Raw genomic sequence first — 13186 nt, 5'->3', positions numbered from 1 at the left:
TGTATATTACGTGTTTATATTTGTGGGGAATAAATCATTAATTCGTAAATAATCGTGTTTGAATCGACGGGACTCGCTTGTCCCGTCAGTTATCTACGTCTAGCTTTTCAGTGACCATCACGTATTAGTAATCGTACGATATTCGCGTAAATATTTTTACCACGTGTTATTTATTATTCGTATTTTTTAATTATTTTTATTGCACACGCACTTACATTTATTAAAAATGAATAATAAACTTATTGAAAACGACGTAGAAGAGTGGTTAGCCATGGATATTCCTGACAATCACATACTATCTGAGGACGAATACGACTTAGATGAAGATCAAATGGACGAAGAAGCCCCAAACCAGGTAGAAATAATTGATCGTTTATTTTTACCAACTGGCCAGGACATAGAAAGTAGTAGTAAGGATTTAGAATTATTAGAAAACAATGATGACATGCTAGTTTTTGATTTCCCTGAGTTCTCTAATGATAATAATGACGTTCCTACTAATGCTGATAATCCTAGTCTTATGAGAATTTTAAGACCAAGAACTTCTACTACACTTATAGAAAATAATGTTCAAAATAACCCGATAGTTATTGTTCCTAATTTACCGGTAACTCCAGACCCAGTACTTCAAACTGAAATAAATCGACAGTGGAGAAAGAAAGACGAAACCACTATTGAGTTACCGTTATATAATGAAAATAAAAGCTGTAATGTAGAGATGTTCAAGAATTGTAAAAGTGCGACAGATATTTTTGTAAAACTTCTAAATCCAATTATTGATCATATAGTTGATCAAAGTAATTTATATGCAACACAAAATAACAAAACACTTAAGTTATCTGCAGATGAATTAATGGGCTTTATCGGAATTAACTTTTGCATGGGATATCATAAGTTACCATCTTATATACACTACTGGAGTACTGCAAAAGACCTACATTTACAAGTAATTTCCGAAGTTATGATCAGAGATAGATTTAGTGAAATTTTATCAAATATTCATGTAAATGATAATACCGCGATTCCAGCAAATAATAAAGATAAACTTTACAAGTTACGTCCAATGATAGATTTGTTAAATAAAACATTTTCTGAAGCATATAATGGAACACGCGAGCTCAGTGTGGACGAGTCAATGATAAAGTTTAAAGGACGTGTATGGGTACGTAATATGGTTATTGCGTAACTATTACCTTAGAACTAATTATTGATATTTAGTATCACCCATTGCTTTTGGAAGGCTTGCAGTAGAAGTGAAGTAGTACTTGGTAGAAATCGCCGCGTAACGTAATTAATGCAGTGTCATAAAAAATGAACATAATAAATATATTAACCAATACAATATATTATTATATTATTATTGTTTAATATTATTTTTGATATTATGATATAATATATTGTTTTTATAGTAAATACTTAGTAGCACACAGAGAAAAGCACACAACAGCAGAACGTTAAACAAATTTAATGCTCAGCGTTTAACGTTCCCACTACTCAAAGTGTTGCCTACATTTTAAAATTAGAAAACCGTATAGGGCCTCCAGAATGACCGTCTTTTTCCATAAAACTACATTATCGTATTTATATTATGACCAGTGACCATGTTAAATTAAACTAGTTTGAGGCTGGTTTCCTTTGTACACGTTCGCTTAAATCCTTTGATGTGATTGGTTGGTTAGGTTTCGGTACCTCACGAGGAATCACATAACCGTGTTCTTGGACATGGCTGAACATTTTTCGTGTACACGGTATACGCGCATGGTGAAAACCCACCTTTAGCCTAATGAATTTCTATAGGTAGAGACTGCAAAATAACCGTATTCCGCTAAATTCGTCGTAGCTAGTACCTACCGTACTTAAATAATATATATTATGACCACATTACGTTCTCCGGTGTGGCCAATGTTTGAATATTAAATAACCGTATACAGAGCTTTTAAGATGATCGTTTTCGACCAAGTTACCGTACCATCATACTAATTTCTGACCATGATAAATTTGTCGCAGTGCTGTCAACATTCGAGCGCAAAAGCGTGCGACCTGAAAAAATGGATCTACAGCTCGTACCTACGTGTAATACAAGTTCAGAAAAATAAGTTAATACAATTATAAGACTTAACTTACTATAAGTATATTTTACTGTTTAAATTGGGTTAATTGTACATATTGTGATTCAAGTGTTTATTATTTACTATTTACATTACAAAGTGTTATCTATTTGCACAGTGTAAAGGGACAATAGTCAAATCATATGCGATATGCTCGGCGTCAAAAAAAATATCGAAAGGAAAAAAAAATCAGATTTTATTTCGAAGTACCTGCATTTGGATTTCAAGAAAAAAACCAAGAAACTTGGTTCCGGGCGGTAGTCCCTTGATCGCCCAAGTATTTTCTGTTTCCGTGTATCATCTAATTAATATAGGTAAGTTTAGTAGTCACTTAAGTTATAATTAAGTATATAATCATCGTATAGGCACTAATATTGTATTGAATTATAATCTATGTTTTAAAAATGCTGAACGTCACAAGCCTAGCTTAAATAGGCGGTGGACAATCGAAAATTGATGTACTCGTATTGTAAATAAATTATGTGGGTAGGTAGGTGCATATTTTTTCGATGAATAAAAAAATAATAATCATACACTAAAAAAATATAACACAGACAAACACAACAGCCGTGATAAACTACTTTTTACTAATAGTTGATATAATTTTTAAAAATAAAGTACCTATCTAAATGTCACATGAAGATTATATAATTTAAAATGATGAGACAATAAAAGTTACATTTCCTTGCAACCTCAAATAAATAAACCCATTGTATTATATTCAGTGAGCTGTATATTCTCTACAGTTCATTTAAATGTAAATCGGGTACCTATAAATGAAATAAAAATATACACTATTATGAAAATACAACTCTTAAAAAAAATATTGAACACGTCTAATAAAATAAAATAAAAAACTGTATGCTATCTTACATATCTTACAATTTGTTATGACTTATTTCGTTTTTATGTATAATATTATAATTATTACTCAATATTTATTGAGTGAACCAGAAACATCGTTTTACATATTATGTAAAATTATACTTTTATTATCACTTAAGCCTGGTGGCTATACGTTTAATAATTCGAAGCCGTTCATAAAACTGTAAATAATCTCCACATATATTATACTATACTTTAAGCTTGAAAAAATAATGTATTCGCAGTACATGTAATATTTAATTAATTTGAATTTGAAAACTTAAATTTTCAATTATTTGCATAAATATAATGATAACATCGAGAGTAAACGAGAGTAAAATAAGTTATATGCTGTCAAGTATTGGCGTATTGCTGCAGGTAAAACTAGAACTGTTTACAAGTTAGTTTTTAGCTCATTAATAGGATTTAATCGAAAATGCATAAACCACCGTCGTATACAGTGGCCCAAATGGCATAGCGGCTATGCCAAACAGTAGAAACCGAAAAATTGTTTAGTTACTTTAAAAATTACAAAGATAAGATTGATTTGTTTGAAAATAATTCAAAATTCAGACGCAAACATGCCGGATTTGCCATCAACTCATTTCTGAATAACTTCTAGCTAGTCTGTCTTCAATATTGTAATTATATTATATCACAATATAAATATTACATTGTTATACAAAAAACCACTTATGTACTGTATGCTGGTATAATAATAATTTTTAATTTGCATTAAGAAAATAAAAAAAAATCGTGTACCTGCGGGGGCTTAAAAATATACATAACACTTAAGACCTCATATTAATCATAATAATATAATATATGCTGTATATAATATTGTATATCTCACTTTTAAACATTAAATCCTACTTATATAGTTTTATAGTTTATTACTCTGAAAACCGATTTTAATTACTTACTCGAATAACCTATTTCGCTGAATATAAAAATGTATTTGTTTTACTCGACTAGGTATATAGACTGAAATTAAATACTAATATAGTTTTTTTTTAAATCATGAGTACATTTGCTCATAGTTTTTTTTGTTTTGTTCAAATAAATATTTTCTAATTAGAAATTAGCTGGTGGCGGGACACGTTTTGAATATGATATGCAGAATATTGCACATATCTTACTGTGTAGAGATAATAATTATAAAGGGTGTGGGTGTGACATGTAGCATTATTCTCGGCTGTCCTATTCAAATTATTTGATTATTATTCAAATTATTTAGAATCTGCTTCGTCTTAACTAGTTTTTATGTACCTTCATCATCTTTGCTAAATTCCATTCAAATATTTCCTGAAGGTATTGACCGAATTGTTCAGATGATTCCATTAGACCTCGCGGTTGTGGTACGAATGTGTGGTCGGTAAAGTGGTATGCCAACTGCGGCCTCACCAATTTCGTACCATTCAATAAAATGTCGTTTTTAAATAATCAATAGGCAGACATTTACATAGTTCACATAATATTATAATAATGCTCCTTCATAAATAAAATGAATTTTGTAAAATGTTTTTTTAATATATTCATTGATTTATATTATTGATATACTATGCAATATTATCATTGTTATGAACTTTTATTCCTCAGCATTACTATTTACTATCCCTGATTATTACAAATATAGTGTATATTTTCCTAGTTGGAACCGATATAAGTTCTGGATGGTAACAAAATTCCTTCCAAGACATCCTTATAATATCGCATATTATTCAGATGACCGAGATGACAACTATTTTCATGAAAATTATCTTCATATAATATTTAGTATATCATTTGTATGTATTTGCTTGCTTTTCGCGTCATCAAAGAAAAATAATTGGCGGGGCAGGCTGAGGTGATGTGATTTCAGCTAACATCCATAGTTAAAAATTATAAATTCATAGTTTAAACTACAGTACTACACCATAATAAATTCAGTAGGTTCATAATTTGTATGTGCATTTTAAAATGTATGTGATCAAAAATTGGCGGAAATTTCATTTATTTAAAGAGAACCTCACTCCAACCACATCACTCAGCAACATTTCATTGTTTAATTTTTCTTCATACCTTTCAAATATATTCGAAAAACAAATTATTATTAGGTACGCATTATATCGTTAGCTCCCGCGGTTTTTTCCTCTCTTCTCGTATACCTATTATTTATCTTAATCGCTGCTCGGTCCGGATACATAATATAATGCGTATTGTGCGCACGGTATATAAGATCGTGTCAGTCTGTCGGTGACTTATATAGTATACGAATATTATAATAATAATATAAACCGTTCTCACCGCACCAGATGCAGCAGCAGCAGCAGGAACGTTCACGCGCGATAGCTCCCGGCGGGTACAGGCCAATATATATAGGTACCTATATATAATATATTAATAGTTTTTTAAACGTGTGCAGTTGAGATAAGAAGATCGAACGGAAAACAGTAAACACATATATATGCGCGCGCGCGCGCGCGCGTGTGTGTGTGTGTGTGTGTGTGTGTGTGTGTGTGTGTGTGTGTGTGTGTGTGAATAATATTATAGTACCTATGCGAGGTTGGTAAATAATAATAAAAAAAATCACGAAAAATTCATCAGAGTGTAATTTATTACCCTTCGGTTTTGCACGTCGTCGTTTATACTACCCATATTATAGTATGGGCACCCAACCTGCCTTTTACTCGTATCTGCGACGTTATCGCTTTACTATATTATAATATATGACGAAGCAGCGTTCAAATAATATTCAACTTACCAAACCTATTGTTTTGCGAAAGCGGTAGTCTCTATACGTATATACTCTCCGTTTACCGATCGTTGACCGACCTACTAATATCTGTGTGTATAATATATAGCTGTGCGTTATTAATTACATAAATAACTCAATTATAATAATTGTTACATGCTGTAAACGACAATGGCAACGAATTTCCAATCGTAAGTCAAGTCCTTATTCCACACGAAGAAGGTATATCTCATATTATATTATCATTATTATTATTATTTATTAGACAATGTAGTATTTTAATAGTGTTATACATGGATTGATTTTATACGACGAAAATCGTACTGTAATAATTAATAAGTATGATATTACCCTAAACAATTGGCTTTGTTTCGTACAATATATTTTAAATAAAACTTTAAGACAATCTGAGTGGTAAAAGTGGAAGACAAAAATACCAGACTTGATAATATTATGCTAAGAAGTATTGTAAGACGTGACAGAAATTCTAAACCAATCGAATTGTCCACTCTCGCTTTGGACGTATATACCTATACTACAAAATATAATTATTATCATTAAATAGGTAGGTACGTCAATTTAAACCCTACCCAACTGCATAGTGTTTGTACAATGTACATTCTATTGAAACGTCAAGCCCAGAGATGTATAGAGTATAGACATATAGGTAACGAGTAATGAGTTTAAAAACTTACTCAGAAAACTTCATTTGGTATGCAATTTGTTAGGAAGATTTTATATTATAAACCTATATGGTGGGGATAAAAAGCAAGTAATTTACACACTCTTAACTATGCGACGATAAATCATGTATTTAAATGTACAGAACAAACATAAATGGTTTGAATTTGATGATACAAATTGAAATAAATTTTTTTTTACTGCAATATATATAATACTATACATTAAAATTCGTACCTTGGTATTTGGTACGAAACGGGTTTCAACATTTTTCTTTATTTCTAATAAATTTGACTTATCTTATTGATCAATTCCAATAGTTCGTCCACTCATTTCATTAATAAGTAGGTACTATTACCATTATTATCCATTATACTTACGACCTGCCTACCTATTAGTATTAATAGTTGACCGTTGTTTGAAAAAAAATTTACTAAAAAAATGCCGACAATACCTACTGATGCAATTATTTGTATTAATTGCATACTCTTTACCTATAATAGTATTATATAGGTAGTCAGAGAGTTCAATTTTTTTTACTGCACACTTATATACAATACCTGCAATACACATCACACACTCTTACATTTATTATATTGTGGAAAATCGCTTTCTCGGAACCATATCGAGTTCCATTTAAACAGTTTAAAAAAAAACAGCTTGCCGGCTCCATTAATCACAAAGTGGTTATGATATTTAGACCGCGATAGCGTGGACGGGTGGCAGGTGGGCGGGTAATGTGCGTGGCGTAAACGTAGTATTATGAGTTTTGTCGAGCTATACACGGGTGTAAGGTTAGGTATTATAGGTATTAACCTGAGGTCTTACAAAATGCGTTTCCAATATAGGTAGGTAGATGGGTACTTCGGGCACATTCGGGCACGGGTCATAGATAATAGTTGTGAGTTTTATCGGGTGATCCGTACGGAAAAAATAGCTGTCAGGGTAAAATAAAAAAAACATTTAAGACTTTTTCGGAAACGATAAGATATAAAACCGAAAAAAAACATAATAATAATAATAATGATAAAAAAAATCGGAAAGTGGTCGTACGAGAATATTATATATTGTATTAAATTCCTGAACGAATCAGATTCGACGGGGGTTACACTGCCGCTACAACTCATGCGCAGAAGTGACTGCATATTAAAATACTATTATACATATTGATTGTACCAACGGTAAAATATAGATATCAAAGGACCTGTAGGCCATGTTTGATGTTTAACGTTCCGAGACGACGATACGCCGCCACTGTGTATAAATATACGCCGATAGGCAAAGCAGATAAATTCGTAAAATCTATATTCTAGCACTTTTGTGAATTATATAATATTATATTGCCGTTATGTACCACATAATATATATACTTAGGTATTAGGTCATCATAACCGGGGTGTCTTACCCGTGTGCATATGCAGCTGCATGCAGTTCTCTGCTGATAAAATATGTTTGGATATTTTCTTTTTTTTTTTTGGAAATATGATTTTTTTAAACATTAACCAAGAATTTACCAGATATCCAGTCATTATCGTTTGATATTGTAACATTTGCTCAAAAAATACATTTCACAGTGTCTTCGATAATATAAATCCCCTGCAACTAAAGCTTAAAACTAAAAATATACACCATCATGGTACCTGTAACCCGAATGTTTTTGAGAATCTCTGTTGTCATTTATTAATATTTGTGTTTTTAAAATATTATTTGTATTTGTATGTTTTATAAACCCAGATAACTGTCTGGGCTTTCACACAATTTCCTTTCAGTGAAACCAAGTAATCGTTTAATATAAAATAAACTAAATATACTACGTATATCTATAATAATAATTCATCGTTTGTTTTTTTGTTTACCTAAACTCAAAGTGAATAAAATCTTACATAGTTGTTTTCGTGTTTTTTTTTTAAAAAAACCCTGAGATGGCCAATTAGAGCTAATTTATGTAAATGTTTAAAAAAAAAAACAATAATTACCGTAGTATTATAAATATTCAAATAGCTACGAAGTCTTAAAGTTTATATAGGAGGCGCCGAGACGGAGTATAAGAATATATTTATAATTATAATAAGCGTGCCGCAGGCTGCAGATATGTACGATGACAAACATGATTAAACACTATTAATATGGACATACTGTATACTGTATAGGTAGTGTTGGTGAAAAATCAGGCCTACAAACTGACTTAATATTGGAATTTTTTGAGTTTGAAAAATAAAAATGTTTAGTTTGTCGTGTTACACAAAGGGTTATTTTAAATTCGTCATATTATTATAATTATTTTTTAAAGTATTTCATATTATATACACAAATCAATAGCCTGGTACAACTGTCGCATGATTTACGGTTCGGTTTGAACGGCAATCACATCGTTAACAATACATTTTGAAAAATTATTTCTTCCAGTCCCAAAGTGATTGAATTAACACCAAATATATTTAAACAAAAAGAACGAAACCTTAGAACAATTAATCGTTGGTTGTGTCAGAATTCAACAATATATATTAATATATTATACATTACTGTATGGCATCGTCTGCTGTTCTGTCGAATGAAATTGTCTTTCACGAACCTATGTAGGTATAATGTATAATATATAATATCCGTAATATATAGCAGTTTAAACGCCCATGTATCATAATTTAGGGGATGAAGTATTTGACTTTTATTTTCGGCTTATCAGCTCAGTGTGGTAAAAAGGTCGTTTGTCTAGGAGTTATTTATATGTTTGAGATCCATGCAATAACGGTTGAAAATTATTAATATTTGTTCACCCTTTTTATAACATCTGAATAAGCAGAAAATATGTAGGTATATACATATTATACCTGTTTATTTAAATTTCAGCCACAGCAATGTAGACGTTGGGGGGGGGGGGAGATGATGCATTTTTGCCAAATATGACTATAAAAAAAGAAATGTTGACCGCTTTTATAAAAAAATCTCCTAAAAGATTAAAAGTCTTAGATTGCAAACTCTCACACAGTAATAACATATAATATTATTAGTAGGTACCTCTTTAAGATAATATACCTAAGGTGTTTGTATTAAACTAATATAAATAAAAAGTTGGTAAACATTTTGCCTATTTCAGTAGGATGTATTTAATATTATATATTTGGTAATTGTTATTAAAAGTTATTCCAAGTGCAAACAACACAAATTTAATTTTAATAATGTTTTTTAATCAGCTCTTCCCTTTTAGAGATCCTGGCTCCACCACTGCATTCTCACATATCGTTACTAATGGAACCTCTCAATAACTCAAATTGATCGAATATAAAAATGAATTCTGGTTAAGTATTATAAATTTGAGTAATAGAAAAAATTGTATGAGCATATTATGTTCTTATACTCTCGTTATCGAAAACTCGGCTTATATAGCCGAGCTTATAATATAGACGTTTGGGTTTTCGAGGTTCCACAGTATAATTATAGGTCTCGGGGTTATTCTTATCTTGTCAATACTAGACACTATAGTCATAATGTCTAAGGTTATTGCTCATCTTTTCGGTTTAAACACGGTACTAAAAATTAAATTCGACTTAGGTACCTAACAGGCATGATTTTTAAAATACGAATAAAAATTAAAATAATGTAAAAACATTTGCTTGGTGGGTCCCACATCCTCACCTCAGATCTAGACCATATATCATACACATGACACTTGGGTGTCAGCTTGTATATATTTATGTATTTGATTAGACACGAGGGCACAAGCACTTGACCAAATACTACACTATTTTTAGTTGCGAAAATAATAAAAACATATCGATAATATTTCGATCGTAACTAAAACGTGTAATATTGTTATGTTCAAAGTTTACTTAATGTATATGAATTATGTTACTGTAGAAGTACGAAAACCATTAATTTCTAATTTAGCGAACAACTTTAGTTACAGTATTTTGAGTCAAATTAAATCAATACTATAGTGTCGTCTATTATACGCGGGTTAGTGTTGACTGTTGGGTACAACTATCTGCCTGTGTGTAACACTGTTGTTATTATTGATTATTAAATTCAATTATTAATTTAATCGTCATACCTGTTATCGATAACGAAAACGACACCAACTAGTTCACACGGTACAGAAATCTCGTTTATCCAAACTATACTTTTGATATAGGTACTCAATAAAACTAAACAATTACAAAGAACTATAATTACGACTAACTAAAATATCCCGTTAAATTATAAATTATATGATGTATGTCAAAGCTAGGCAAGTTAATGAATTGTGTAACTCAGAATGGAGTTAAAGATGAGGATTAGTGTGGAAAAGTTAAAAGTGAATGTACAATTTATTTAAACTTTTTATTAGATTTAACAAAAGTTTATATTTTTTTTCTCTTTAACACTAGCCTACTTTTGTTGTTGTTTAAAATTAGTGTTTATACAGTATTTATATATAGTACATACCTACTTCATTAGAGTTTTTTGAATTCGTAAAAAACATACCCGAAATATTGTTTGACGCGAAAACGAAATCGATTGCAATAATAAAATAAAATTGAAGGCGAAATAAACTATAGAGTACCTAACTGATTTCACGTTAATTCAAAAAACAATTCATTTGAGTTAGTAGTTGAATCGGTAATCCAAACGTAACTACCTAATTGAAATAAAATGTACTTTTTAAGTCGTTAATGACCAACTTCGTCGTCCAATTTATTCGGTTTGTGTACATTATATTATTAAAGATAGTACTTAGATATTTCATGTAATTACACCATTTCATACATTAACGATAACATATAATATTATATAGCTTTGACTTATAATATATAGGTTCATATACATTTTATATGTACATATAATTTGTATTCGTATAGTCGTTAGTATGTAGGTAATTGAAATAATGGGGTTGCGGCGTATTACGATACGTATTATAATACATTAAATAGGGGTGTGTGTGTGTGTGTGTACATGAGTGTATATAGGTACTTATGAGTTGTCTGTTTTTCCGAGTAAATATATAAAAAAAAGTATACACGACCAACAGTCTTACTACAATTTCATCATTCACAAATTTATTACACGACCAATAAAATAAATCATACTTATATATATACTACAGGTATTACATAAACAGTCATAAAATAACAATGTAATTTTACAGTTTCAAATTTAAAAGCTATCCAATAAGGAATGTACGATCCAACTCTACTGATAAAATGACTAATATACGATTACACGGATAGATAGTCAATTTATTATACAAAGTTAACGCGAGCACTTCAATAATATGTGTTGTTACGACTTCGTCAATTAAGTACGCAAATATAGATGGTCGAGTATGATATTAAACTATAGTGCACAGTCTATACGAACCAATGTTTTCATTAGTTTGTCTCTTAACTCCAAGCACAATTATTTAGTTTAATCGTGATTTTAAATTTAAGTATAAGACATCATAAAACACTAGTAAATTCCGTTTTTATTCTTTTAAGCAATTTTCAAAAGATGTTCGATCCAGACATATTTTTAATACATGCACAAATCATATTATCAACATTTGAATAACATTAATATTAAATACATAAAATAGTTAATACGTTTACTATATTACAAAAGTACAGTTAATATAACGGTTTATAACCAACCACATTTTAGAATACGAATATTCATTATTTGAGAAACTATTTTTTTTAATTTATAGAAATTTAACAATTCATCACAACAACATCAGTACTGAGACGTCAGTATTAATTCTACCTCAGAACATAATAATATGCTCTATATCAGTGTTTCCCAAAGGGTGTACCGTGAAATTTGAAAAGTGTGCCGTGACAACTTGAACTTTTTTTATAAAAAAACATAAAATGATTTTTTTCAAAATATTAAAATATATAATACAAATAAAAATAATTAATACAAAAATTAACTTTAAATTTACAAATAAAAAGATATAATTATAAATTTTAGTATGAAACGTGTGTTTGATGTTGTTTGCATAATAGTTCAATTCTAGTTCTGTGATATATATTATATAAAACGATAATAATAACGATAATAATACCCGACACTATTATATACCTATAATTCGATAAGTATATAATATTTATCCTAAGTGTGCCGTGACTTGTAAAAACTAATAATAATGTGCCACGATGGGAAAAAGTTTGGGAACCGCTGCGTCTATATAAACATATAACATACAACTAATTTTGATATATTATTATTATTCAAATTAATTTCAAAATGGACTGTATTAATTTAGCGATTATCCCCTCGATTTAGACAATGTAGGTATGTGAGTAACTGCTATTTTGGAATTCATAATGTATATTTGAATATTATATAGGTAGCTATTAGTTGATTACAACTTTCATTTAAGAATAAACTAAATAATAATTGTTCAAACAATTTGTTTTTGAGTACGACAACTGACATGCTATACGAATAACAAAATGTAGGCGTATTTTCGTAAAATATCCTAGTAACATGTGTAGATTTAATTTTGTAACATAATATACTAAGTGATTTATTAAATGTGAAATATTTATTATTTCTGACAGTTTTTAGGTTTTAGTAATAAAAATATGACGTATTCTCTTAGAACTAAAATTCTTGTAAAAATATCCAAATTTACATCTTATTTCATTATTTGACGATTTTTTAAGTTGGTTTAGTACTAGTTGTAAAGCCTTTAAAGTAAAACACTTACAGTCGATAACAGATAACACATATTATTCTTCATATCAATAGATGCCTCCAAATAAGTGTTTTTGTTATGATTATCAATTTTCGAATAAAAATCATTTTAATAGTGTTCTAACAATTAATCATTTAAGTT

At 29.7% G+C, this 13186-nt stretch overlaps 1 protein-coding gene across 1 annotated transcript; it reads left to right on the top strand.

Moving 5' to 3' along the window:
* The first annotated feature begins 226 nt into the window (after window positions 1-226).
* LOC111042840 (piggyBac transposable element-derived protein 3-like) lies at window positions 227-1186 on the top strand. The gene has a single exon (XM_022327545.1). The coding sequence runs from the start codon at window positions 227-229 to the stop codon at window positions 1184-1186; it is 960 nt and encodes a 319-aa protein (XP_022183237.1).
* The last annotated feature ends 12000 nt before the right edge of the window (window positions 1187-13186 follow it).

This window comes from Myzus persicae, unplaced genomic scaffold (assembly GCF_001856785.1).
Source record: "Myzus persicae strain clone G006 unplaced genomic scaffold, MPER_G0061.0, whole genome shotgun sequence".
NCBI classification, from domain to species: Eukaryota; Metazoa; Arthropoda; class Insecta; order Hemiptera; family Aphididae; genus Myzus; species Myzus persicae.
Note: the sequence above shows the minus strand (reverse complement) of the source record. Positions and strands in the feature narration are given on the sequence as shown.